Here is a 26,284-nt window from a genome sequence, read left to right as displayed (position 1 = left end):
TTATTTTTGCTGCAGAAGGAGAAAATACTTCAGCGTGTAATCTGCTTCGGCCGTTGTATCTCTCCATAAACCCTAAACTTGTACAGTACAGACCAAAAGTTTGGACACACCTTCTCATTTAAAGATTTTTCTGTATTTTCATGATTACGAAAATTGTACATTCACACTGAAGGCATCAAAACTATAAATTAACACATGTGGAATTATATACTTAACAAAAAAGTGTGAAACAAATGAAAATATGTCTTATATTCTAGGTTCTTCAAAGTAGCCACCTTTTGCTTTGATGACTGCTTTTCACACTCTTGGCATTCTCTTGATGAGCTTCAAGAGGTAGTCACAGGAAATGGTTTTCACTTCACAGGTGTGCCCTGTCAGGTTTAATAAGTGGTATTTCTTGCCTTATAAATGGGGTTAGGACCATCAGTGGTGTTGTGCAGAAGTCTGGTGGATACGCAGCTGATAGTCCTACTGAATAGACTGTTAGAATTTGCATTATGGCAATAAAAAAGCAGCAAAGTAAAGAAAAACGAGTGGCCATCATAACTTTAAGAAATGAAGGTCAGTCAGTGCGAAAAATTGGGAAAACTTTGAAAGTGTCCCCACTAGCAGTTGCAAAAACCATCAAGCGCTACAAAGAAACTGGCTCACATGAGGACCGCCCCAGGAAAGGAAGACCAAGAGTCACCTCTGCTTCTGAGGATGTTTATCCGAGTCACCAGCCTCAGAAATCGAAGGTTAACAGCAGCTCAGATTAGAGACCAGGTCAATGCCACACAGAGTTCTAACAGCAGACACATCTCTTCAACAACTGTTAAGAGAAGACTTTGTGCAGCAGGCCTTCATAGTAAAATAGCTGCTAGGAAACCACTGCTAAGGACAGGCAACAAGCGGATGAGACTTGTTTGGGCTAAAGAACACAAGGTATGGACATTTGACCAGTGGAAATCTGTGCTTTGGTCTGATGAGTCCAAATTTGAGATCTTTGGTTCCAAGCACCGTGTCTTTGTGTGACACAGAAAAGGTGAACGGATGGACTCTACATGCCTGGTTCCCACCGTGAAGCATGGAGGAGGAGGTGTGATGGTGTGGGGCTGCTTTTCTGGTGACACTGTTGGGGATTTATTCAAAATTGAAGGCATACTGAACCAGCATTGCTTCCACAGCATCTTGCAGCGGCATGCTATTCCATCCAGTTTGCGTTTAGTTGGACCATCATTTATTTTTCAACAGGACAATGACCCCAAACACACCCCCAGGCTGTGTAAGGGCTATTTGACCAAGAAGGAGAGTGATGTGGTGCTACGCCAGATGACCTGGCCTCCACAGTCACCAGACCTGAACCCAATCGAGATGATTTGGGGTGAGCTGGACCGCAGAGTGAAGGAAAAAGGGCCAACAAGTGCTAAGCATCTCTGAGAACTCCTTCAAGATTGTTGGAAGACCATTTCAGGTGACTACCTCTTGAAGCTCATCAAGAGAATGCCAAGAGTGTGCAAAGCAGTCATTACAGCAAAAGGTGGCTACTTTGAGGAACCTAGAATATAAGACATATTTTCAGTTGTTCACACTTTTTTGTTAAGTATATAATTCCACATATGTTAATTCATAGTTTTGATGCCTTCAGTGTGAATGTACAATTTTCATAGTCATGAAAATACAGAAAAATCTTGGAATGAGAAGGTGTGTCCAAACTTTTGGTCTGTACTGTAAAGGCCAATGGAGTTAGCCCCTATCCTGGAAATTATATTTATTTTCAGAGATTAATGGGTACCATTGACCTAAAGCATTTAGGTTCCTCATAATGTAGTCATACCACCATCACTAACTTGGTAGAAGGTCATGCCCTCCTGAAGCAGATGGCAGCTAGGGCTGACTTGTGGTGGATGTGTGGAAATGATGACTTTTATCCAGTATTGCCGGTGGGATTGTGGGGGCATTTGTGCTATTGTTAAATTCTTGATACCATTTCAGATTGTGACTCCAAATACAGACAAGCTTCATGAATATGCAGCGGAAAACCAGAAACACAAGCGTGACATAAGCATTCCTACTTCCTTCGATCCTCACATGTACATTGATGCTATTGGAGTCCCAACATGAGTAACAGACGAGTTCAAAGCCAGAATTCAAGTAGCAGCGGGATTTGAATTGCTATTCCCCATTATTACAGTGAATAAAAATGTGGACTGGATATATAATACTATAACCAACAGAGATTTGTTAATTTTAGTAGGGATGCATTCCAGGGGATAGCTGAACAGTTGGGTGCCACCTCGACTATGACCTTTCAGAATAGACCCACCATTGGCATGATCCTAGCAGAGAGGAGAGGGGTCAGTAAGATGGTTGGGGCATCATGCTGTACCTTTATTCCAAACAACATTGCTCCAGATAGTAGAATAAGTAAAGCCCTGAGTGGAATTTATGCCCTGTCCAACGAATTAGTTGAAATCTTAGGTACTACTAGCCCCCTCAGTAAGTGGCTAAAAACACGTTTGGTAAATGGGGATCCCTTCTTAGTAACATAGAGTGTACTTTGGTGATAGTTCTGGTGGCCATTGCAGTACTGGGTTGCTGCCTCGTATCCAGTGTCCGGGGCAATGTTTCGAAAGCTATAGACAAGGCCACAGAGACTAGACTTGTTGCTGGATTTTACCCTGTGATAGTGAAAGATGGTGAGTACTATGACCAACTGTTGGATGCTAACTCTGATCAACACATGAATGTGGCACTTGTATAGTTTCCTTGCTTGTTGTGGCTTGTGCATGTGTGTATGTCCATCCGATCGTGTGACATACAGACTGATCCGGAGAATCCGGTGAAGTGGTGTAGTAAGGCCAGCTTCTTCTATTAGGGGAGTAGAATGTGTTTGGTTGAGTCAAGTTGTGCACTTCGGCTGGAACAGTCACCCATTGCCACAAGAGAAGGGAATTGTGAGAGCAGGAGTTATTTATCTATTCTGACTCCATTTTGGTTATGATACATGCATCTCCTTGGTGTCAAAAATTGAGTCTATATTTAGATAAGGGGATCTCAGGAATTTCTTTGTCTAATGGGACATAGAGATAATATAGGGAACTGAAAGTACAGTACAGAAGTAGAGCCACACATAGACCTTAAAGCTGGGTATCAATTGTGTTAACTTTAGCTAATTAGATGTATGTATGCTAATGCCAGCACATATGTAGAGATAAGCTGAGCCAATTATATTGTTACAATGTATGTCCACCAAAAACCTACAGTTGTGCTCAAAAGTTTACATACCCCGGCAGAATTTTTCCTTTCTTGGCCATGCTTCAGAGAATTTGAATGATAACAAAAAACTTTTTCTCCACTCATGGTTACTGGTTGGGTGAAGCCATTTATTGTCGAACTACTGTGTTTTCTCTTTTTAAATCTTAATGACAACCAAAAACATCCAAATGACCCTGATCAAAAGTTTACATAACCCAGTTCTTAATACCGTGTATTGCCCCCTCTAACATCAATGACAGCTTGAAGTCTTTTGTGGTAGTTGTGGATGAGGTTCTTTAATTTCTCAGATGGTAAAGCTGCCCATTCTTCTTGGCAAAAAGCCTCCAGTTCCAGTAAATTCCTGGGCTGTCTAGCATGAACTACGCGCTTGAGATCTCCCCAGAGTGGCTCAATGATATTGAGGTCAGGAGACTGAGATGGCCACTCCAGAACCTTCACTTTGTTCTGCTGTAACCAATGACAGGTCAACTTGGCCTTGTGTTTTGGATCGTTGTCATGTTGGAACGTCCAAGTACGTCCCATGTGCAGCTTCTGGGCTGATGAGTGCAAATTTGCCTCCAGTGTTTGCTGATAATGTGCTGTATTCATCTTTATTTCAACTTTTACCAAGTTTTCTGTGCCTTTGTAGCTCACACATCCCCAAAACATCAGCGATCCATCACCGTGCTTTACTGTAGGAATGGTGTTCCTTTCATCATAGGCCTTGTTAACCTCTCTCCAAATGTAACGTTTATGGTTGTGGCCAAAAAGTTCCATTTTGGTCTCATCACTCCAAATGACCTTGTTCCAGAAGTTTTGAGGCTTGTGCTGTTTGGTATATTGTAAGCAAGATACTTTGTGGCATTTGCGCAGTAATGGCTTTCTTCTGGCGACTCGACCATGCAGCCCATTTTTTTTTAGAGTCCTGAATTTCAACTGATGTTATTTGTTGGTTTTTCTTTGCATCCCAAACAATTTTCTTGGCAGTTGTTGCCATAATTTTTGTTGGTCTACCTGACCATGGTTTGGTTTTTACAGAGCCCCTGATTTTCCATTTGTTAATGACAGTTTGAATGCTGCTGACTGGCATTATCAATTCCTTGGATATTTTTGTGTATCCCTTTAATGTGTTATACATTTCAACTACCTTTTCCCATAGATCCTTTAACAATTCTTTTGCTTTCCCCATGAATCACAATCCAGAAACGTCAGTGGCTGGATGAAAGATGCAAGAGTCTGTTTAGATCCCAGAAACTCACTCAGCTTTTATGCACACACACTGATTACAAGCAAACAGGTCACAGGTGAGGATGTTTCCTTTAGCAGCCATTCAAACCCATTTATGTCAAATTATGTGCATGTTATCAGGCCAAATCTCCAGGGTATGTGAACTTTTGATCATGGTCATTTGGATGTTTTTGGTTGTCATTAAGATTTAAAAATAGAAAACACAGTAGTTTGACAATAAATGGCTTCACCCAACCAATAACTATGAGTGGAGAAAAAGTTTTTTTGTTATCATTCATATTCTCTGAAGCAAGGCCAAGAAAGAAAAAATTCTGCCAGGGTATGTAAACTTTTGGGCACAACTGTATATAAACCCTGACCAATGAAGTAATAAACAGAGTTCTGCTTAGATACATAAGTGTCTGCGTGGTACTTCTCTCCTGTATGTACTTGAATTTTACAATTGAATTTGGAGCAGGCACAACATCTCAGAACGTCTCACATTACATGGCGACGACAACTTAATATGGTGTACACTGCAGAATAATGTCATGCATGGGTGTCATCGACAAAGTAAGCCTCTACTAAAGCCCATGCACAAAGACTGTCTACAGTTTGCTGGAGCCCACACAGAAAATGTGACCTGGAACTCTATACTCTGGAGTGATGAGACCAAGATGAAAGTTTTTGCAACTGATGCCTTTAAAACTGTATGGCATCGCAAAAGTGAGGAGTACAAAGAAAAATGTATGATGCTTACAGTGAAACATGGTGGCAGCAGTGTTCTTATGTGGGGCTTCATGTATTTGGGAGCTAAATTTCATTGATGGTATCATTAATTCATAGATGTACTGTTCTATATTGAAAAAAATGAAGCCATCATCTCTCCGTGGCCTTGGTAGATGTCCACTTTTCCAACATGACAATGATCCAAAACACACATCTAAGGCCACTGTTGCATTGGTGAAAGTGATTCAATGGCCAAGTATGATTTGAACCCAATCGAACACCTCTATGAAATTCTGAAGAGACAAGTTGAGCCTCACTTTCAATCCAGCATCCAAGCTTTAAAAGAAGTTGTTCTTGAAGAACGGAAAAAGAAAAGTGTTGCAATATTTTGCCAAATTGTTCATTCTATGCCTAGAAGACATGGTGCTGTCCTTAAAAATCATGGAGATCATACAAAAAACTAGATGTAGTTGTTTTGAGGTGGGCTGTATTCATTTTGCATCAATTAATTTGAGTAAAACTGAAGATTTTGTAATGAAAGTTATACTAAACATATTTTCAGTTTAAAAAAAAATGTTCTATGAAACTCAGTCTTTTCAAAATTTTGGAAATTGTTCTTGCGTTCAGTGGGATAATGATTAAAATCTTACTTTTCACTAGAATGCTTTTAGTGAAATACAAGCTTTATTCATTATTGTTAAAACAGTCATATCTATTGATTAGATATGTTACATTTTCAGAGTAAAGAAACAAAAATAAGTTTGCAAAATATAAACAAAACAGGCTGTTATTGTAGTAGAAGAAAAACAAGGGCAAAAGGTAGAAGGCAAACCTTACAAAAATAACTTTTGAAATTAGTTTTTGTTATAAAGAACAAAAAATACATGTGAAAAGAGACAATACAATACATACATCCAATAAATATGTCACGTTTATAATAATTAAATATGGGTTGGGTTAAATATAAATAATAAAGACAAATACTATATTCTTCAACCAGTTGATGAAAAATAGATAATACAGAATTGACATTGATCATATATCTGAAAACCAGTTTCCGATGATTTTGGTAATTAATTTACTTTGTCATTTTAATACTGTAACCTTTATTGTCACTGTTGAAATGCTCTGCATCCAATCACTCAGTGAATTCCTTTAATCTGGTGTCTGGTAATGAAAAAAACATGCTTCCAGCACAGAACTTAAATATGGTGTGGAATCATTGTGGACAGCGACAGAAGAGGGTCCCTGTGTAAGAACAGTAATTGGGCCCTTTGCAGTCCATTAGCTCATCATAATGCACAATTCTACCTGCTTTGGAGCTTAAAGTGAGCCCCCCTCTTTATTGGGCTCTTGTGAGGCTGTACAGGTTGCACCAATGATATGTTTGCTAGTGTTGAGCCACCCCCGTAGTGTTCGGGTTCGGTTCGTCGAACACCGGGATGTTCGAGGAACAAAAAAGCCGGCCGGCAATTCAGCAGCGGCATACACCGGTACCCGACAATTTAGACAAGAAGGAATAGAGCCTCACACATAGATTAGATAGATAGAAACATGTCAGTCACATATATATGAAGTACAGTGACAGTGTTGCTTACTGTACTTGTCATTTAGTGTAAAGGATTTATTAAAAAATATATTAGTGTTTTCATGCACTGTCTCTTTAAAAAAGCCGGCCGGCAATTCAGAATCTGTACCCGACAATTTATAACAGACAGAATAGAGCTTCACACATAGATTAGATAGATGGAAACATGTCAGTCACATATATATGAAGTACAGTGACAGTGTTGGTTACTGTACTTGTCATTTAGTATTAAAATAAAGGATTTATTATTAAAAAAAATTGGCGTGGGGTTCCCCTTAATTTTAGTCTCTAGCGGAGGTTAAGCAGACAGCTGGGGCAGATGTTTGAAGCCTGGGAAGGGGGTAATACCCACGGAGCTTCCCAGGCTACTAATATCAGCCCCCAGCTGAATACATAGCCTTTACTAGCTATTAAAATGCGGGACCCCCCCAAAAAAATGACGTGGGGTCCCCCCTAATTTAATAGCTAGCAAAGGCTAGGCAGACAGCTGGGGGCTGATATTAATAGCCCAGGAAGGGAGCCATGAATATTGGCCCCCTCCCAGGCTAGAAACACCAGCCGTCAGCCGCCCCAGAAATGGCGCATTCATAGGATGTGCCAATTCTGGCACTTAGCCTCGCTCTTCCACGCTGCCCTGGTGCGGTGGCAGGGGGTAATAGGGTTGGGGTTCATGTCAGCTTATAATGCCAGCTGACATCAAGCCCAGGTTAGTAATGGAGAGGCGTCTATAAGACACCCCCATTACTAACCCCATAGTCAAAGTTAAAAGAAAACACAAACACCCAGAATAAAGTCCTTTAATTGAAATAAACACACAATCCTTTATTGTTCTAAATTAAACCATACTTACCATCACGCCCATTCCAGCTGAAGCCAACGATCTCCTGCAATAAAAGAAAAATAATAAAGCAACCTCATCCTTACCTTTCCATGGTTCCCACGACAGCTTCAGCTCTGCTACATCGAGATGACAGGCTGGACCGCAGCAGAACGCTACCATCCAGCCTGTCATCCCGCAGACACTGAGAAGCGCAGGCATGCTTGCGCTCCTCAGTGTCTGACTGTGACGGCATCCAGATGAGCCGACAATGAACTCGGCTCACCTCATGTACGTCACTGACAGCGTGGGAGAATTCTCGCGCTGAGTGCAGGAGAATTTTCCCACGCTGTCAGTGACGTGCATGAGGCTGATATTTAAATTTGGCGCACAAATCGGTGATTGGTCATGGGCAGCGTCCGCGACCAATCAGCACAGTAGTGTTTAACTTTGGCGGCAAGATCAGTGATTGGTCGCGGTCAAGACGGCGACCAATCACCGATTTGTGCGGCACATTTAAATAGCGGCCGCGACCAATTGGATGTCAGCGCCGCTCCCCGGTCCTCCCTTCACACCCTAGCCGCATGGATGTCAGCGGCGCTGCCTGGCTGGATACTTCCGCTCCGAGAACCCGGGACATGAGCGGGTACTCGCAGCAGAAGTATCTCGACCCGCAGCGCCGCTCCCCGGTCCTCCCTTCACACCCTAGCTGCTGATCTCCCCACAGTATCCGCATGGTGTTACAAAGGTCCGGACATTTGTGTTAAAAATCGCTGATTGGTCGCGGGCGCTGCCCGCGACCAATCACCGATTTGGGCGTCAAATTGAAATATCGACCGCGACCAATCACCCATCTTGGCTCCACATTTAAACACCGCTGTACTGATTGGTCGCTGTCAGTGAAGTGCATGAGGTGAGCTCATTCATGTCCAATGAACTCAGCTGACCTCATGTACGTCACTGACAGCGTGGGAGAATTCTCACGCTGAATTGCTGAGTGCAGGAGAATTCTCCCACGCTGTCAGTGACGTGCATGAGGTGCACCGAGTTCATTGGACATGAACTCGGCTCATCTGGATACCATCACAACCAGACACTGCAGAGCGCAAGCATGCCTGCGCTTCTCAGTGTCTGCGGGATGACAGGCTGGATGGCAGCGTTCTGCTGCGGTCCAGCCTGTCATCTCGATGTAGCAGAGCTGAAGCTGTCGTGGGAACCATGGAAAGGTAAGGATGAGGTTGCTTTATTATTTTTCTTTTATTGCAGGAGATCGTTGGCTTCAGCTGGAATGGGCGTGACGGTAAGTATGGTTTAATTTAGAACAATAAAGGATTGTGTCTTTATTTCAATTAAAGGACTTTATTCTGGGTGTTTGTGTTTTTTTTAACTTTGACTATGGGGTTAGTAATGGGGGTGTCTTATAGACGCCTCTCCATTACTAACCTGGGCTTGATGTCAGCTGGCATTATAAGCTGACATCAACCCCAACCCTATTACCCCCTGCCACCGCACCAGGGCAGCGTGGAAGAGCGAGGCTAAGTGCCAGAATTGGCGCATCCTATGAATGCGCCATTTCTGGGGTGGCTGACGGCTGGTGTTTCTAGCCTGGGAGGGGGCCAATATTCATGGCTCCCTTCCTGGGCTATTAATATCAGCCCCCAGCTGTCTGCCTAGCCTTTGCTAGCTATTAAATTAGGGGGGACTCCACGTCATTTTTTTTGGGGGGTCCCCCATTTTAATAGCTAGTAAAGGCTATGTATTCAGCTGGGGGCTGATATTAGTAGCCTGGGAAGCTCCATGGGTATTACCCCTTTCCCAGGCTTCAAACATCTGGCCCAGCTGTCTGCTTAACCTCCGCTAGAGCCTAAAATTAAGGGAAACCCCACGCCAATTTTTTTAATAATAAATCCTTTATTTTAATACTAAATGACAAGTACAGTAACCAACACTATCACTGTACTTCATATAAAAAAAACAGGGGAGGAGTCCTGAGGAGATAATTTGCATATTCCCACTGCATTTTGGGGTAAGTGAAGAGTCTCCGCGAGCTCAAAGAACACTGGATTTTGGCTGTTGGAGCTGAAAAGAGGACATCGGTAAACCAGGGGAGGAGTCCTGAGGAGATAATTTGCATATTCCCACTGCATTTTGGGGTAAGTGAAGAGTCTCCGCGAGCTCAAAGAACATTGGATTTTGGCTGTTGGAGCTGAAAAGAGGACATCGGTAAACCAGGGGAGGAGTCCTGAGGAGATAATTTGCATATTCCCACTGCATTTTGGGGTAAGTGAAGAGTCTCCGCGAGCTCAAAGAACACTGGATTTTGGCTGTTGGAGCTGAAAAGAGGACATCGGTAAACCGCGCGCCGGCCGGCGCGCGCATTTTGAAGCTTTTTTTGAAGCTTTTTTCACTGTTTTCAGAACATTAACAGTAAGAACATGGAAGAGTCCAGGAGCCATTTGGTGAGCTGCATATCCTGCTACATGTTCACAGACTTGCCAGTGGAAAAGCCAAACTTCACATGCCAGAAATGCAAGCTTGTGTCCCTGTTGGAGGAAAAGTTGCGAAATCTAGAAGAGAGGTTAACTACCTTGAAAATCATTAAGGAAGGTGAAGAGTTCTTAGACAGAGCAGAATTATCTCTTCATGATTCAGAAAGAGAAGAAATTCGAACTGCACCTGAGGAAACAGAGGAATGGAAGCATGTGACCCACAGAAGCTGGAGGATCGAGAGGCAGTCAGCACCCATACTGCTCAGGAACCAGTACCAGGCTCTCACGCAGAAGAACCATGAAGAAATACAGCAAAATAAAACTTTGCCTGCAATGAATAACCTTGTAAGCCCTCAGAATCCTCCTGGATGGAGAAAGAAGAATTTTGTTAAGAAAAAACGGAGAGTGGTGGTCATGGGGGATTCCCTGTTAAGAGGAACAGAGGCCGCTATCTGCAGACCAGACATAACCTCAAGAGAAATGTGCTGTCTTCCAGGAGCAAAAATTAAAGATGTGTCTGACAGGATATCAAGACTCTTCAGACCTACAGATCACTACCCATTCCTGCTAATACATGTGGGGACAAATGACACCGCAAGAAAGGACCTGGAAACCATCTGCAGAGACTTTGAAGACTTAGGCAAGAAAGTGAAAGAATTGGGAGCGCAGGTGGTCTTCTCATCCATCCTCCCAGTGGATGACCATGGAACAATGAGGTGGAATAAGATTCTACAGGTGAACAACTGGCTACGTCGATGGTGCCGTCAACAAGGATTTGGATTTCTGGATCACGGAATGAATTACCTATACGATGGACTACTTGCTAGAGATGGGGTGCACCTTACGAAGACTGAAAAACATGCATTTGGAAGTCGCCTTGCTACACTCATCAGGAGAGCTTTAAACTAGAACAATGTGGGAAGGGAAGCAAAAGGCCAGAAAAAGCCATACAGCTGACAAATACTATTGAGATCTCTGCTACTGGAAGTGGAAAGGAAGAACAAAGACAAAACAATTTAAATAATAAAAATATGGGAGGAAGAGAAACCAATCACAAACTAAAATGTTTTTATACAAATGCACAAAGCATGGGCAACAAACAAGGAGAATTGGAACTACTAATGCAGGAAAAGGAATATGATGTCATTGGAATCACTGAAACTTGGTGGGACGATACACATGATTGGAATAAAAGGCTAAAAGGATATAACTGATTTGCAAGAAACAGACTTGATAAACGAGGAGGAGGTGTCGCATTGTATGTTAGAAAAGCGTATATCTGCACAGAGATTGAAGCTTCAGAGACTGGGAGTTCTGTGGAAACTGTTTGGGTAAGAATACAAGGAGAGAACAACGGAAAGGACACCATTGTAGGCATTTACTACAGGCCACCTGGGCAAGCTGAAGATATGGATGAACTCTTTATGCATCAAATGACCAAGTTCTCCAAAAAATATGACGTAGTGGTCATGGGAGATTTCAACTATCCAGACATTTGTTGGGAATCTCTCTCAAGTAAAACTAACAGGTCAAGCAAATTCTTATCCTCTCTTGCTGACAACTTTATCTTCCAAAAGGTAGGGGAGAAAACAAGGGGATCTGCTACTTTGGATCTAATCCTTATAAACAGGGAGGAAATGGTTGAGGAGGTAAAGGTGGCTGGGACCCTAGGAGGCAGCGATCATGCTATTATAGAATTTTGGATAACTAGAGGAGGAAGACATGTGAAGACTCAAACTTCAAGGTTAGATTTTAGAAAGGCAGATTTTAAGAGACTCAGAAAGAGAATAGGAGGGATCCAATGGCTGGATGTCCTTAAGGACAAAAATGTCCAGGAAGGATGGGAATTTTTAAAAATGAGATTCTCAAAGCACAATCGTTAACAATCCCGAAAAGTAGGAAGAATGGGAAGCATTTAAGGAAACCAGGATGGATGAACACAGAACTTAAACACATGCTAAAAAGAAAGAAAGAAATGTTTATTAAATGGAAAGAGGGAGGCATATCTAAAGAAGATTATAATGCAGTCTGCAGTTCCTGTAGGGCACGTATCAGGTTAGCTAAAGCTGACAATGAATTAAGGCTTGCAAGAGATGTCAAAAGCAATAAAAAAGGATTTTGGGGGTATGTCAAAAGTAAAAGAAAAGTCAAAGATGCTATAGGATTTTTACAGGATGAAAATGGAGAAATGGTAAGAGAGGATGTTGAGAAGGCCGAACTTTTTAATTCCTATTTTGCATCTGTTTTCTCTCAGAAAGAAAATGTAACATCAACTGATCTTCACTGTCCTTTTAAAGGAATAGAAGAATCCAAGTTATCTGTAAACAGAAAGATTGTGAGGGAATATTTAGCTAACATAAATGAGTTCAAGTCTCCAGGTCCAGATGAATTACACCCCAGAGTACTGAAGGAGATCGTAGAAGAAATTTTAGAACCACTCTCCATAATCTTTGAAAATTCTTGGAGAACAGGAGAAGTCCCAGAAGACTGGAGAAGAGCAAATGTTGTTCCTATCTTCAAAAAGGGGAAGAAGGTGGACCCAGGGAACTATAGGCCGGTGAGTCTGACTTCTATACCAGGAAAGATCTTTGAACAAATTATTAAACAACATGTATGTAAGTACCTGGATAAGAATGAAGTGATTAACCAGAGTCAGCATGGGTTTGTAACTAACAAGTCATGTCAGACTAACTTAATTTCCTTCTATGACAGAATCACTGACTGGGTGGATCAGGGAAATGCTGTAGATATAGTATATCTTGACTTCAGCAAAGCATTTGACAAAGTATCTCACACCATCCTTATTGAAAAAATGACCAAGTATGCAATGGACCAGGCAACTGTTAGGTGGATTCATAACTGGCTTAGTGATCGGACTCAAAGGGTGGTTGTAAATGGCTTCACATCCAGCTGGATGAATGTCTCAAGTGGGGTACCACAGGGCTCCGTCCTGGGACCTGTATTGTTCAACATCTTTATCAATGATTTAGATGAAGGAATTGAGGGTAAACTGATTAAATTTGCTGATGACACAAAGCTAGGAGGGATAGCTAATACTAGAGAAGAGAGAGAGAGGATTCAAAAAGACCTAAATAAACTGGAGCAGTGGGCAGCAACCAACAGAATGGTTTTTAACAGGGAAAAATGCAAAGTACTACATCTGGGCAATAAAAATGAAAAAAGCATATACAGAATGGGAGGAATAGAGCTAAGCAACAGTACATGTGAAAAAGACTTAGGTATACTAATAGATCATAGACTGAACATGAGTCAACAGTGTGATGCAGCAGCAAAAAAGGCAAATACAATTCTGGGATGTATTAACAGAAGCATACAGTCTAGATCACGTGAAGTAATTATCGGTCTTTACTCCTCTTTGGTCAGACCTCATCTGGAATACTGTGTACAGTTTTGGGCACCACATTTTAAAAAAGACATAGACAAACTGGAGCAAGTTCAGAGAAGAGCGACCAGAATGGTGACTGGTCTGCAAACCCTGTCCTATGAGGAACGGTTGCAGGATTTGGGAATGTTTAGCTTGCAAAAAAGAAGACTGAGAGGAGACTTAATAGCTGTCTACAAATATGTCAAGGGCTGTCACATTGTAGAAGGATCATCTTTATTCTCATTTGCACAAGGAAAGACTAGAAGCAATGGGATGAAACTAAATGGGAGGAGACACAGATTAGATATTAGAAAAAACTTTTTGACAGTTAGGGTGATTAATGAGTGGAACAGGCTGCCACGAGAGGTGGTGAGTTCCCCTTCAATGGACGTCTTCAAACAGAGGCTGGACAGACATCTGTCTGAGATGATTTAGTGAATCCTGCTTTGAGCAGGGGGTTGGACCAGATGACCCAGGAGGTCCCCTCCAACTCTACCATTCTATTCTATGATATATGTGACTGACATGTTTCTATCTATCTAATCTATGTGTGAAGCTCTATTCTGTCTGTTATAAATTGTCGGGTACAGATGCTGAATTGCCGGCCGGCTTTCTTAAAGAGACGGTGCATGAAAACACTATTATTTTTTTTAATAAATCCTTTACACTAAATGACAAGTACAGTAAGCAACACTGTCACTGTACTTCATATATATGTGACTGACATGTTTCTATCTATCTAATCTATGTGTGATTCTCTATTCCTTCTATTCTAAATTGTTGGGTACAGATGCTGAATTGCCGGCCGGCTTTTTTAAAGAGACGGTGCATGAAAACACTATTATTTTTTTAAATAAATCCTTTACACTAAATGACAAGTACAGTAATCAACACTGTCACTGTACTTCATATATATGTGACTGACATGTTTCTATCTATCTAATCTATGTGTGAAGCTCTATTCTGTCTGTTATAAATTGTCGGGTACCCTGCTGAATTGCCGGCCGGCTTTTTTAAAGAGACAGTGCATGAAAACACTATTATTTTTTTTGATAAATCCTTTACGCTAAATGACAAGTACAGTAAGCAGCACTTTCACTGTACTTCGTATATATGTGGCTGACATGTTTATATCTATCTAATCTATGTGTGAAGCTCTATTCTTTGGTTCTAAATTGTCGGGTACCGGTGTATGCCGCTGCTGAATTGCCGGCTTTTCATGTTTCACTGTTGGCACTGTTCCCATCGATTTGGGCAATCACTGTAATGCCACAACCACCATGGCTGTGGCATTACAGTGAGTGGCAGACAATCCCTGCATGATTGGTGCTCTAAATAGCGCCAGACATGCAGGACACGCTTTTGGTGCACGAACAGTTATCGAACATAACCTCGAACAGCCGAATTTTTTGCAAATCGTTCGGGTTCGTCGTACAACTCGAACACCGCCCAAAACAGCTCGAATTTGAGATTGGCGAACAGTTCTAGTCGAACACCGCTCATCTCTAATGTTTGCCCTTGGTGTAGAACAGTAGAATTGAGCAGAACCAATTAGAAAATATGTAGCTTTAAAAGTGCCATGAGTTCAGTATGCTAGAACATCAGTGTAAGAGGTGTTACCTTCAGAATATGTACAAAGGTAGACTCGGCCAATTTGAGTGAGGCATCATAACAGCAGATTTCTTCTCTAACATCACTAATGAGTTTTGCATCTTTTACAATTGCAAAACTCAGTAGTTTGATAAACCAAAGTATCTTCTTATCCATCAGAGACCAACAGGTCCCATTAATACTATATTAAAGAAAATATTCTCTGTTATATGTATGTAACTGTGTGTTAATGTAATAGGTAACCTACTTAATTAGTTTGCCAAACTTACCAACAACAGGTATGCTTTTAAAATGAATGAATAAATGAGCCATGCTTACTCTCTACTATCCCGTTGGATTAAGCCCAGGTAAGTGAGGTGGTCTGCAGTGGGATATCGTGGTTGGTGTGTCATCAAATATGTCTTTGATGACAATCTGTTCCACTGAAGCAGCCTGTGTTAGATCCACGAGTGTGAGTAAGTTTCATTTTATTCATTTAAGAGTATCTCTTGGTTGGCAATTTTTTTTATTTTAATACGTTGGACCACCCCTTTTAATATTATGAAATATTATTAATTTTTTATTTATTTTATGGCAAACTCAGTCATATGATTTTTTTTCATTTGATTTAAATTTTATATTTTTGTGAAGTCAAACAAAATACTTAAGTATGACAACAGAACATAGCATGGATTTTATAGTGTAACTGGGCTTTAGCAATAATCCACAGTTAAAATATAGTCAAATATTCAGTTATTTTACAAATACCTCTCATTATGTATTGTATTCTATTTTATGTAAATATATATATATATATATATAAATAGCTGTAAACCAAGATTTTGTTGGCTTTATTGAAAAGAAATAAACAATAGATATAAACAAATATTCACATTATACTATACAACAAAACAGAAAAATCATAAAAAGTTAAAATAAATGCTTAATGCTGGTCTAAAAATAAATATAAATCTTTTTAGTAGCAGGACATGCACATGATGTCACGTCTCAGAGATTTTCACTGTATCTAAGTGCACATGGTGCAAGAGAAAGTAAATAAGACTACAAGTAAATGCACAATAACAAGATACAAACACAAGGACTGCCGATATGTCATTATAAAATGTAATCTGCATTAAATCACAAAAAAATATTTTAAAGGGAAACAGTAATGAGTTTCACAAAAAAAAAGATGGTGGCATCACAGTCATATAACATCAGCAATTGTAACTAGAGACGATTGAATCTGCAGAGATTCAAATTTGGCAAAGATCTGAAATTCATCAGGGAAATTCAATTTTCTTTTTAAGTTAAATGAAGGATGTAAAAAAAATTAATACTCACCTCACCCCTCACTTGTGCCTCCACCTAAGTAGCTCCTCCACGCTATTTATTTTTTCCTTCCCTGTCGCACACATCGTCTTCAGCCACTTTATTCTGGAACATGGCTTCTGTTTTGATTAGGCCTCTTATGTCCCTGAGTGCCATGTTTTCACAGCACAAGTCATGCGCTATGATATATGTCACCCGAGGCCTAATCAGCATCACAATGTGCACCGCGATAGCACGGTGTGCAGGGATTTCAGAGACCTAGTGGTGACAGAAGCCGAAGTCCAGAGTGAGACATGCCGAAGAAATTGTATGCACAATGGGAGAAAGCCAAAAGAGGCATGGAAGACCAGACAGTGGGCTGCAGTGGTGGTGGGACAAGTTAGAGATGAAGTGAGTTTTCAGTTTTTAAAATCTTTTCCTAGCCCTCTACAGTTCAACAAAATGGTAGCCAGGTGGCTGCTATTTTTCTGAATTTGTTGGGAGCAAATTGCAAAAAATCTGTATTCTGAAAAATACATATTTTTGGAAAATCAAAAAGAATTCAGTTGAATTGAGTGGAATTGAATTCTTCTCGAATTTTCCAAAAAAATGTATTCTTCAGAATACAGATTTTTTAGCAATCCACTCAAAGAAATTCACTATTTGCGGCCCATAATCTAAGCCCTCCAAGATGGTGCTAACCCTTATAAACACTAAACTAAACTCCATACAGTGGTGTAACTTTAATTGGTTCAGGGATTGCCCAAAAGGTCACTTTGGCCTATATGAAAAGACCATTACTATTAAACATTTGTAATAATTGGGGGCCCTATTGGAGCTTGTGCATGGGCCCCAGGAGCTTCAAGTTAAGCCACTGCCTCCATGGGTCATTGCTAGTGTGAGATAGATCTCCCTGCTGAATCACTTTTACGTACTAGCACTTTGAATGTTTGTCCTTGAATAATTTTCAATTAAATTTGGTAATGAATTATTGCCTTTATTGTATGATGTACAGTATATACTGTAGACTTATTATTGCTTACCTTTTTAATGATTGCTTTTTAAAATTTAATAAGATTGCATTGTAATATAAATTATTGGCTTTTAGAACTCCTTGTGTTTGTAGGTTATTATTGCTAAAACACTGGCAAATTATTTGTTTTCATTTTTATTGTATAGTATATTGTAAATATGTAGTGTTTTGCATATATTTGTGATAATACATTTTTTATCTCTATAGTTAATATTATCTTCATGTACCATTATTAAAGGGGCTGTCTAATGCTAAAAAATATACTTACATTCCACCAGCCCCATGGATCCACTACTGGCATCTTTAGAGGCTTGTGCCATCTCGTATATGCACTGTCTGAATATCAACAGAACTACTTAAGCCTCCAGTGGTGAGGTGACGAGAGGAGCCTGTCACCGGATGGATGCTCTTCTAATGTGTGCTATTGACTTCCGAATGGTGCAAACTTTGCTTCAGAAGCCAGTGAAGAACTCTGGAGTGGTGTATGCTGGATCCACTGGGCTATTCCTCTATTTCTTATTTTCACAACATCCATGCCAAGCATTTTTTTGACACCTTTAGCAAAGGACTCTAGCGCAAAACAGAATTATGTTGTTTTTTTGTTTTAGATATTACGAATAATTCATGCAATATAAATCATTTAACAGGTCATTCACATTTTATGTAAGTTCTAATTTCAATGTTGAATGTTTGTAAACTTTTACATTGGAGAATACAAAAAAAAAATCATCAGTTAACTTCATAGCAACCAGTTATTTATAACAATATACCTGGATATTTCTTCAAACTGATATTAGAATGGAAGTACTTTACTGACATATATTTTTAATTGGAAATTAAAATGTAATTCATTTTTTTACACAAGAAAATATAACTTAGCATTGATTAAATAAGATATAATGAACTCATATAATATAAAATCTCAAATAAAAAGCATTCTAAAATTCATCCATATTCATATTACATCTATTTGTAATTGTGTCAAAATCGAACTCAAAATTATCACACAGAATTTCTCTAATGTATTCTTAATGTTAATACTTTAAAATATTAATTAACTATTATTTAATAAATTAATAATGGTGCAAACAAAACTACAATTAACTGTTGATTAGTAACTCCAATAGAAAGAAAGTGGCAGAAATGAGTGAGTGAGTGGCAGAGTCATCCATCAATACGAATTGTCTTCAACTCCTTTTGACATATAAAATAGAGTTGTGTGTTACAGAAAATGACGCATCACTAAGCAAAAAATGTTGCAGGCACAGTTTTTGCCCTATAGAGCTTACAGGCTGCTGTACAGTTTATAGAGAGGTAAGGTCACTGCTCCAATGTTAGAAAATGAGTGAGAATTGGAGCAATGTTTGTCCCAATAAAGGCAAAATCATACTCAATTCACTACTCCTTGAACCCTGATCTTAAAAAACCCCAGACCGGAATAGTTTTAAGACATAGACAGAGGCTATAACTTCATCACTAAAGTTCATGGTCACCAAAGCAGCATTTACTGTTTTCCAGGTTGGGAAATCAGAATATCTTTTATGCATTTCTAAGTCATTTATTGTATATTCTCAGTGCCATAACAGTCCAAGTCTTCGGTTCTAAATCTCTTACAATCGTGCAGCTATTCCATGTTGGTTTCTTTAAAGCCTTCCAAATCACCAAATCACATGACACGATTCACAAACATTTCTCTAGAAAGCTTGAATCCATCATCCAAATTCCAGAGTCAGATATTTTCCAAAATATCAATGGGTACAAATCCATTTTTCTTCCCACTGATTACTTTTAGAAAGCCATTGTTCTCCTTCTCAGAACTGGCACATATCTGGATGTGAAAAAATATAAAAATAATATATATATATTAAACATTGACTTATTTGTTATTTCTCATTGATCACAATTACATACTGGGAAAAAAGCAGTTCTACTTAACTGTTTTAATTTTTATTTTATAAATCAATAGTACACATGAAAATAAGAAAATAAGAAACTTTAATATATTGTATCAGAGAAATCTGCTTCTATCTCTGGCAGGACTGATCATTAATTTTCAAAATTCTCAGTTCATGGGTAAAATCTGTATTCACTGAAGACAGATTTTTACATTGCTGAAATAGGAAATGGCAGTTGTTTTTTATATGATTCCATGTTAAAATGAGGAAAGAAGAGCTCTGTCTCTTGCTCCTCCCTTCTCCTCTTTCCCATCTACACAGAATCTCATCAGTAGGAGCTGTCATCTCCAATCTCAGTAATGGGAAAGTCTGTCTTCACTGAATAGAGATTTAACCTGAGGATTAAGAATTTTGAAAATGAATTATTTGTACATGAGGAGAAAGAAGAAGATTTCCCTGATAAGATATATTACACAGTTGCTTATTTTCAGAAGTACTATTGATTCATGAAATAAAAATTAAAATGACGATTACAATTTTAATTCCAATTTATTTATATGTATTTCTGGTAATACATAGACAGTATGTTAACAAAGTTTTCAGCAGCAATATATTGGCATTGGCAATAGTAACATATAGCGTTGGCACACTGTAGAAAATAAAATTTGCTAGTGTTTCCATAATTAGAAATTAAATTAAAATTAGATATCCCAGATATGACAATGGAGACTGGAATATAGACTTCTTTGACAGCCTACATTATGATGTAAATGTAGCTGTGTAAAAAGGAAGTTGCCAATTGGTGAAATGATGGCAAAGCTAATTTTCAGCATTGATCATTTCCACTTAAACATATAATCTGGAAAACTGGTCGTAAGTTCTGTTATATTTGTTCACTGTCTATTATATATATTTTCTAATCTGGTAAAGTCACTTTGCTGTCTGCTGAACTGTAGTTCGTGTCTCTTCCTCTCCACAGTTGTTACAATACATGTAGCGATCAAGCAGTGGAAAACATAAAGGTAAGCATTGCAAAGCAGAGCAACTTTGCTACTCTTGCATGTCTAAGGTTCGATTAGATTCCGATGGATGAATTTCTCGATGTTCGCCGAACAGTTTGTTGAACATATCTGAACAGCATTGAATTCAATGGGAGGCAAAACCAAATGCATAGGCAACGCCTTTAGGAGTGCCCAAAAGCTGCCAAAACAGCTCAAATTAGGGGAAGACACCAGGAAAAGTGGCATCAATTGACCCACAGTCAAAATTTTATAATGACACAGCAGCAGTCAGGCATGGGCCATACATGAGGTACCAGGGTCAGAGATAGTGTGGCTGGAGCATGCTATTAGCAACAAAAATGTCGATTTTAAAATGTGGACTCCTGGCTGAAGCAAAATTAGTAGCACAAAATATTTATATGCAGGAATGTGGCCTGTTTTCTGTAGCATGCTAGTAGCAGAAAGAATTTAGATTTTCAAATGAGAACTCCTGCCTGGCCAAAAAAATTACCAGCACCAAATCTTTCTATGCACAAATATGGCCTTATTTCAGGACCACGGTATTAGTAGAAAGAATTTAGAGTTTCAAAGGTGTACTCCTGCATGAAGCACAATATTAGCACAACAGAGTTATATGCTGAGATGTGGCCTGGTGTCTCTGGACCACAATATTAGCAAAAAGGATTTATATGCTGGAAGGTCGATTTCCCTGCCACACAGGATCCTATCTATCTGAACTAGCTGACTGACAATCAATTGCCTAGCTAACTATCTCACTATGCACTAGCAGCAGGAGCAGCCTCTCTGCGTTGTTACACTGACAAAATGGCGCCAAAACAACATGTCCGCTATTTATATCAAGAGGGACATGTGACTTCGGCAGCCAATGACACAAGCCCTTGTGTTTGGATGTTGTGGATGGTTCCTGCGCCCTGATTGGTGGCCGAAATCTTCACACGTTTAGTTAAGAAAAAAAATGTAAGAATAACTGTCTGCCACTCCTCTGACCTCTCCCCACACCCTCCCTTCATCAAACACATCCCCCCCTGCTCATCATACAGCATCACTATCCTAGCCAAAGTCCTAAAAAACACTAATGGAGACGTGATCATATACAGCACTTTGGCTGAATTTTGCTGATTTTGAGTAAAAAGCCTCAGGGGTACGAACACAAATCTGAATGTGCAATGTTTGTGCCAAATTTGCGATTGGTGAACGTTTTCCGAACAAGTTCTCTCATCCCTAGTCACAATGAGTATTTGGTGTGTTTTTGATGTTGCTGATTTTCTGCACCATTTCTGCACCTTTTTTTTAAATTAGGTTACTTTTTTTATTGCATTTTTTACATGCATTTTTATTGTGTTTTTGATTCTTAGTTTTTTTAAGTCATGTTTTAAATAAAGCTGCTTTGTTCCTAATACTTCCTGGTATTTGGCTTTGACAAAACTTTTTTGATATAGTCATGCGTGGATTATATGCATTTTTAGTGGGCTTCTGCAGTGGAAACGCACTAAAAACGTACATTCACTTTTTACCTGTGGATTTTCCACATCTAATGTAAGTCTATAGGGAAAATCTGCACATAAACTCAGCGTACTCGGAAGAGAAATTGACATGTTGCAGATTTGAAAGACGCACAGCAGGTCAGTTTACATTGCACAGAAAAAGTACATTGGGCAGGAAAGGTCTATTAATCCCACCCGCTTTGCTGTAACTGTAAAATGCTGCGTTTTTTGTTCAGTGAAAATACACAGCACCAAAAACTCATCAGGGGAGTTAAACCTTAGAGAGCTCAGATTCTACTTACGATACTTGCAGCAAGAATGCGAAACATTCATATGAGGAAAGTACTGACAAAAAACTGCCAACTTGTTTAAATTATCTATATTGTCTTGTTTTTTAACTGCCACAAGTAAGAAGACAACTACTATATACAATGTATAGCCATGTGCATGAACTGTGCTGTGGATAGCAAGCTTTAATGCACAGGGACGCTTATGACTCTGAAACTGTATTAAAGGGGTTGGCCACTTTCACTTGTTTCCACAGCTCTCCACACATGCTGACCAATGCTTCTGTCCATACAATGGATGCTGGTGGAGGAGACTCCTTCAATAGAAAAGTAGCTTTTCCGTGAGAGGTGTTTTACTATTGGAGGAGGCTGATAGACTTGACTGGTCACATGTTTCTCTCCCAGCAGCCATTTTATGGCCCGAAGTACTGGCTACTTTGTGAGGAAGGGTGCACTAAAAGGGAAAGTGACCATACCCATTTCAGAAAACCCTAGACTTTGATAAGGCTTTATTATTCCTTCATATGCCTTGAGATTCAAACAGACTTCATTGAATTCAATGAGATACCATATTATGCCCTATTTGTTCACTTAATATTCACTTAATATTGCAGCGCTATAACAGTATCTTCAGTTCTGCTGTGTGCATGAGGTGTAAAAATGTAATCTATTGACAGATAATACATATTTCTTTTGTTTGGTGCTTTTTTTATTGGTATAATTTCCCATCAGCTATATCTAACGAGAAATCATCTTAAGAGTGGATAGAGCATGTGCATGACGCGCCCCCTGGGCCGCGTGGGGAACCCAGAACTGGGCCTCTGGTGGGATGCTGGGAGTGGTAGTCTCAGTGTGGCGGCTACCCGGTCCGTGGCTCAGGGTGGTCAAACCAGTGGCAGTCCTAGTGTAATAACAAATGTCCGACTACGCCACCCGTGGATTGGGGTCAGTGGGGACCGCCGCTGCGCTGCAGACCGCTGAGGCTGATATTGTATGCGCAGCCAAGTATGGGATAGCTCCCTACGGGAGAAGTATTGCCTCAGGGCAGCTAGTGTGGTTGATGAGAGTGATGGTGTGAGCGTCCCAGTACTGATGGTGCAGGTGCGGCGATGAAACACAGAGACGTGTGGTTGCAGTTTCCAATGCTTTACTCACAGTTGTTATCCGAGTCACTTCTGCAGGGAATGACTGCCCAAGCCGTGCTGCGTCCACCAGGCAAGGGGCTCGACCAACTCCCAGGCAATTCCAGAGCGTGGCACAGGGCTCCCTTCTCTTCCCTTCTCTGGCCGTCCCCACCAGTGACCCACCTTTGTCCAGCTCCCTCGGGCCTTCTCTTGGCGAAACCTATCTCCGGTTTCCCTGACCCTATGTGGTATGCTTTCCTGGTGGATGTAGTGAGGGGTCACACCAAGATGTGGTTACAACCTCCGGTCTTTGGCTGAGGAATCTGTTGCCTCCACCAATTTGCATTCCGGTACCCTGCTCTGCCAACCCTTCACCCGCAATCTCCTGGGGCTTTGGGGTTCCTTCTACCTTCGTGCCTCTGGGCCTTTCTCTGTGTTCCTGTTCCTTGTTTTCTTCTGCTGTTTCTGGCCTCCACTCCAGGCCTGTCTCGTGGAGCTGGGCCCAGACTGAGCCACAGCTCCCTGTCAGCCCTCTCTGGCTGAACTCCTTCTCTCCTCTCCTCCTGACTGAACTGGACCCTGTCCTAAGATGGTGCCCACCTTATATACCTCCTTCTAACACCCGAGCCCAGGTGACTAGCAATCAATGGGCTCCTACCTATGCCCAGAGACCCACCCCTATCTGCTCCTACACCACTGGGTTTTCCTCCCCCTCCCCACTCCAGCCAGGGACAGAAGCTGTCGTGCCTGCACTTCTGTGGGAGCACCGTTGAGCTGTCCCTCGGAAATGGGGTGTGTGTGGTGCATGCAGCCTAACGAGTCCTGGTCCACAATCCATCCTTACCCGGGAGTGGAATATCACACCTCTGGTTTGAGGTGCAATACCCCTGTAGCAGCCGAGCCCTCAGGGTGCTACATGCACATGGTGGAAATTTTAAGTAGATTTTGATGAATATTTTATGCTGACAGCCACAATGAAACACTCTTGCATTTTGTCTTCTTTTTTACAATGTGAAACCTTATCTTGCTGTAGTTCATACAGAATCTGATCTGGAGATCTGTGGCATGTGAAGCTGCAAATCTGCAGAAGATTTTCAAGCGTCAGCCTGTTATGTCACTAGATTTATGATGCATTTTTCAGACACTAAAAAACATTGCGTGAATGGCTAAAAACTCATTTAGTCATTGCCTAAGATTTAAAAAGGATCGCAATACAATATAGAAAGCTTAAAAGGAACCTGCCTGGGCAGATTACGCTATTACCTTGCAGATATAGGGTTAATCTGCTGGTTAATAGCGTTATGAAGATTTCTGGCTGCAGTAATGAAAGTGCAGCACAAAATAAAATGTATTCCTCCCTGGAGCTGCAGGCATGCACTGTGAGCAGCACTTTGACTGACAGCTGGTTTTGCAGTGCATCAGTGTCCAGCCGGCTGTCAGTCAAAGTGCCAGGGCATGTTTACAGCTGCTGCTTAGCAAATGGTGTAGCTGCACCTGCATGACTGAAAACTGGCGGCTTCTGGGAGGAAAAAAGTTAATCGTCTCCCAGGTGCCGCACCTTCAGTACAGTGGCCGGGCACCTTCATATTGGTATCAATCTACAGATTTACCCCATAACTGCTGCTTAATAACACTATCTGATCTGATAGATTCCTTTTATGGATGGGGCTACACAGTGACTTTGACTGTGACACCTGTCGCATAATCAAAAGTTTGATGTTGCTGCTACATCTCAGCAAAATACAAGTGAATGGGGCTGCATTATGATTCCGCGGGTATTGCATCTGCGACAAGCAAGTCACAAGAAGTGTAACCACATTGTATTCTCTGCAACTTATTTGTCGTAAATGCAGTATCCTTGGGGTTATAATGTAACCCCATTCAATTGTATTGCACTGTAACAGCACCTCCAAGGAAACACGAAAGGTGTCACGGCAAAAGTCCCTGTGTAGCCCCAGTCTTTAAAGAAGTACTCACATTAAGTTGTTGTTTTCATTGAATCTTTGTACAGATGCATATCGTCTAGTGACCCTGACACTACAGTACATGCACCTAAAGGTGCTTCTCACAAAATTAAAATATCATCAAAAAGTTAATTTTCTTCAGTTTTTCAATGCAAAAAGTGAAACTCACATATTGTATGCAGTCATTACAAACAGAGTGATCTATTTCAAGTGCTTATTTCTGTTAATGCTTTTTTCTCCACTCATGGTTATTGGTTGGGTGCAGCCATTTATTGTCAAACTACTGTGTTTTCTCTTTTTAAATCTTAATTACAACCAAAAACATCCAAATTACCCTGATGATGAGAAAAAGTTATTTTGTTATCATTCATATTCTCTGAAACAAGGCCAAGAAAGGAAAAAATCTGCCAGGGTATGTAAACTTTTGAGCACAACTGTAAGTGGAAAGAAAAAGTGTGGTAGAAAAAGGTGCACAAGCAATCGGGACAACCGCAGGAAGGATTGTTAAGAAAATGCCATTCAAATATTTGGGGGAGTTTCACAAGGAGTGGACTGCTGCTGGATTCCTTCCTTCAAGAGCCACCACACACAGACATATCCAGGACTTGGGCTACAAGTGTCGCATTCCTTGTGTCAAGCCACTCATGACCAATAGACAACTTCAGAAGCGTCTTACCTGGGCCAAGGAGAAAAAGACCTGGACTGATGCTCAGTGGTCAAAGGTGTTGCTTTCAGATGAAAGTAAATTTTGCATTTAATTTGGAAATCAAGGTCCCAGAGTCTGGAGAAAGAGTGGAGAGGCACACAATCCAAGCTGCTTGAGGTCTAGTGTGAAGTGTCCACAATCAGTGATGGTTTGGGGAGCCATGTCATCTGCTGGTGTAGGTCCACTGTGTTTTATCAAGACCGACCAAAGTCAGCGCAGCCGTCTACCAGGAAATTTTAGAGCACTTCATGCTTCCCTCTGTCGACTAGCTTTTTGGAGATGGAAATTTCATTCTCCAGCAGGACTTGCCACCTGTCCACACTGCCAAAAATACCATTAGCTGGTTTAAAAACAACAGTATCACTGTGCTTGATTGGCCAGCAAACTCGCCTGACC

At 40.6% G+C, this 26,284-nt stretch overlaps 1 protein-coding gene across 1 annotated transcript in view; it reads right to left on the bottom strand.

The window, feature by feature from the left end:
* Window positions 1–13,647: 13,647 nt before the first annotated feature.
* STAC (SH3 and cysteine rich domain) overlaps window positions 13,648–26,284 on the bottom strand; it is a 474,096-nt gene continuing 461,459 nt past the window's right edge. Inside the window, exon 11 of the mRNA XM_073678295.1 lies at window positions 13,648–19,234. Coding sequence (XP_073534396.1) covers window positions 19,136–19,234 — 99 coding nt within the window. The 3' untranslated portion in view covers window positions 13,648–19,135. The remainder of the gene's footprint in view (window positions 19,235–26,284) is intronic.

This window comes from Phyllobates terribilis, unplaced genomic scaffold (assembly GCF_046119375.1).
Source record: "Phyllobates terribilis strain yellow unplaced genomic scaffold, ASM4611937v1 Scaffold_4__5_contigs__length_816908805, whole genome shotgun sequence".
NCBI classification, from domain to species: domain Eukaryota; kingdom Metazoa; phylum Chordata; class Amphibia; order Anura; family Dendrobatidae; genus Phyllobates; species Phyllobates terribilis.
Note: the sequence above shows the minus strand (reverse complement) of the source record. Positions and strands in the feature narration are given on the sequence as shown.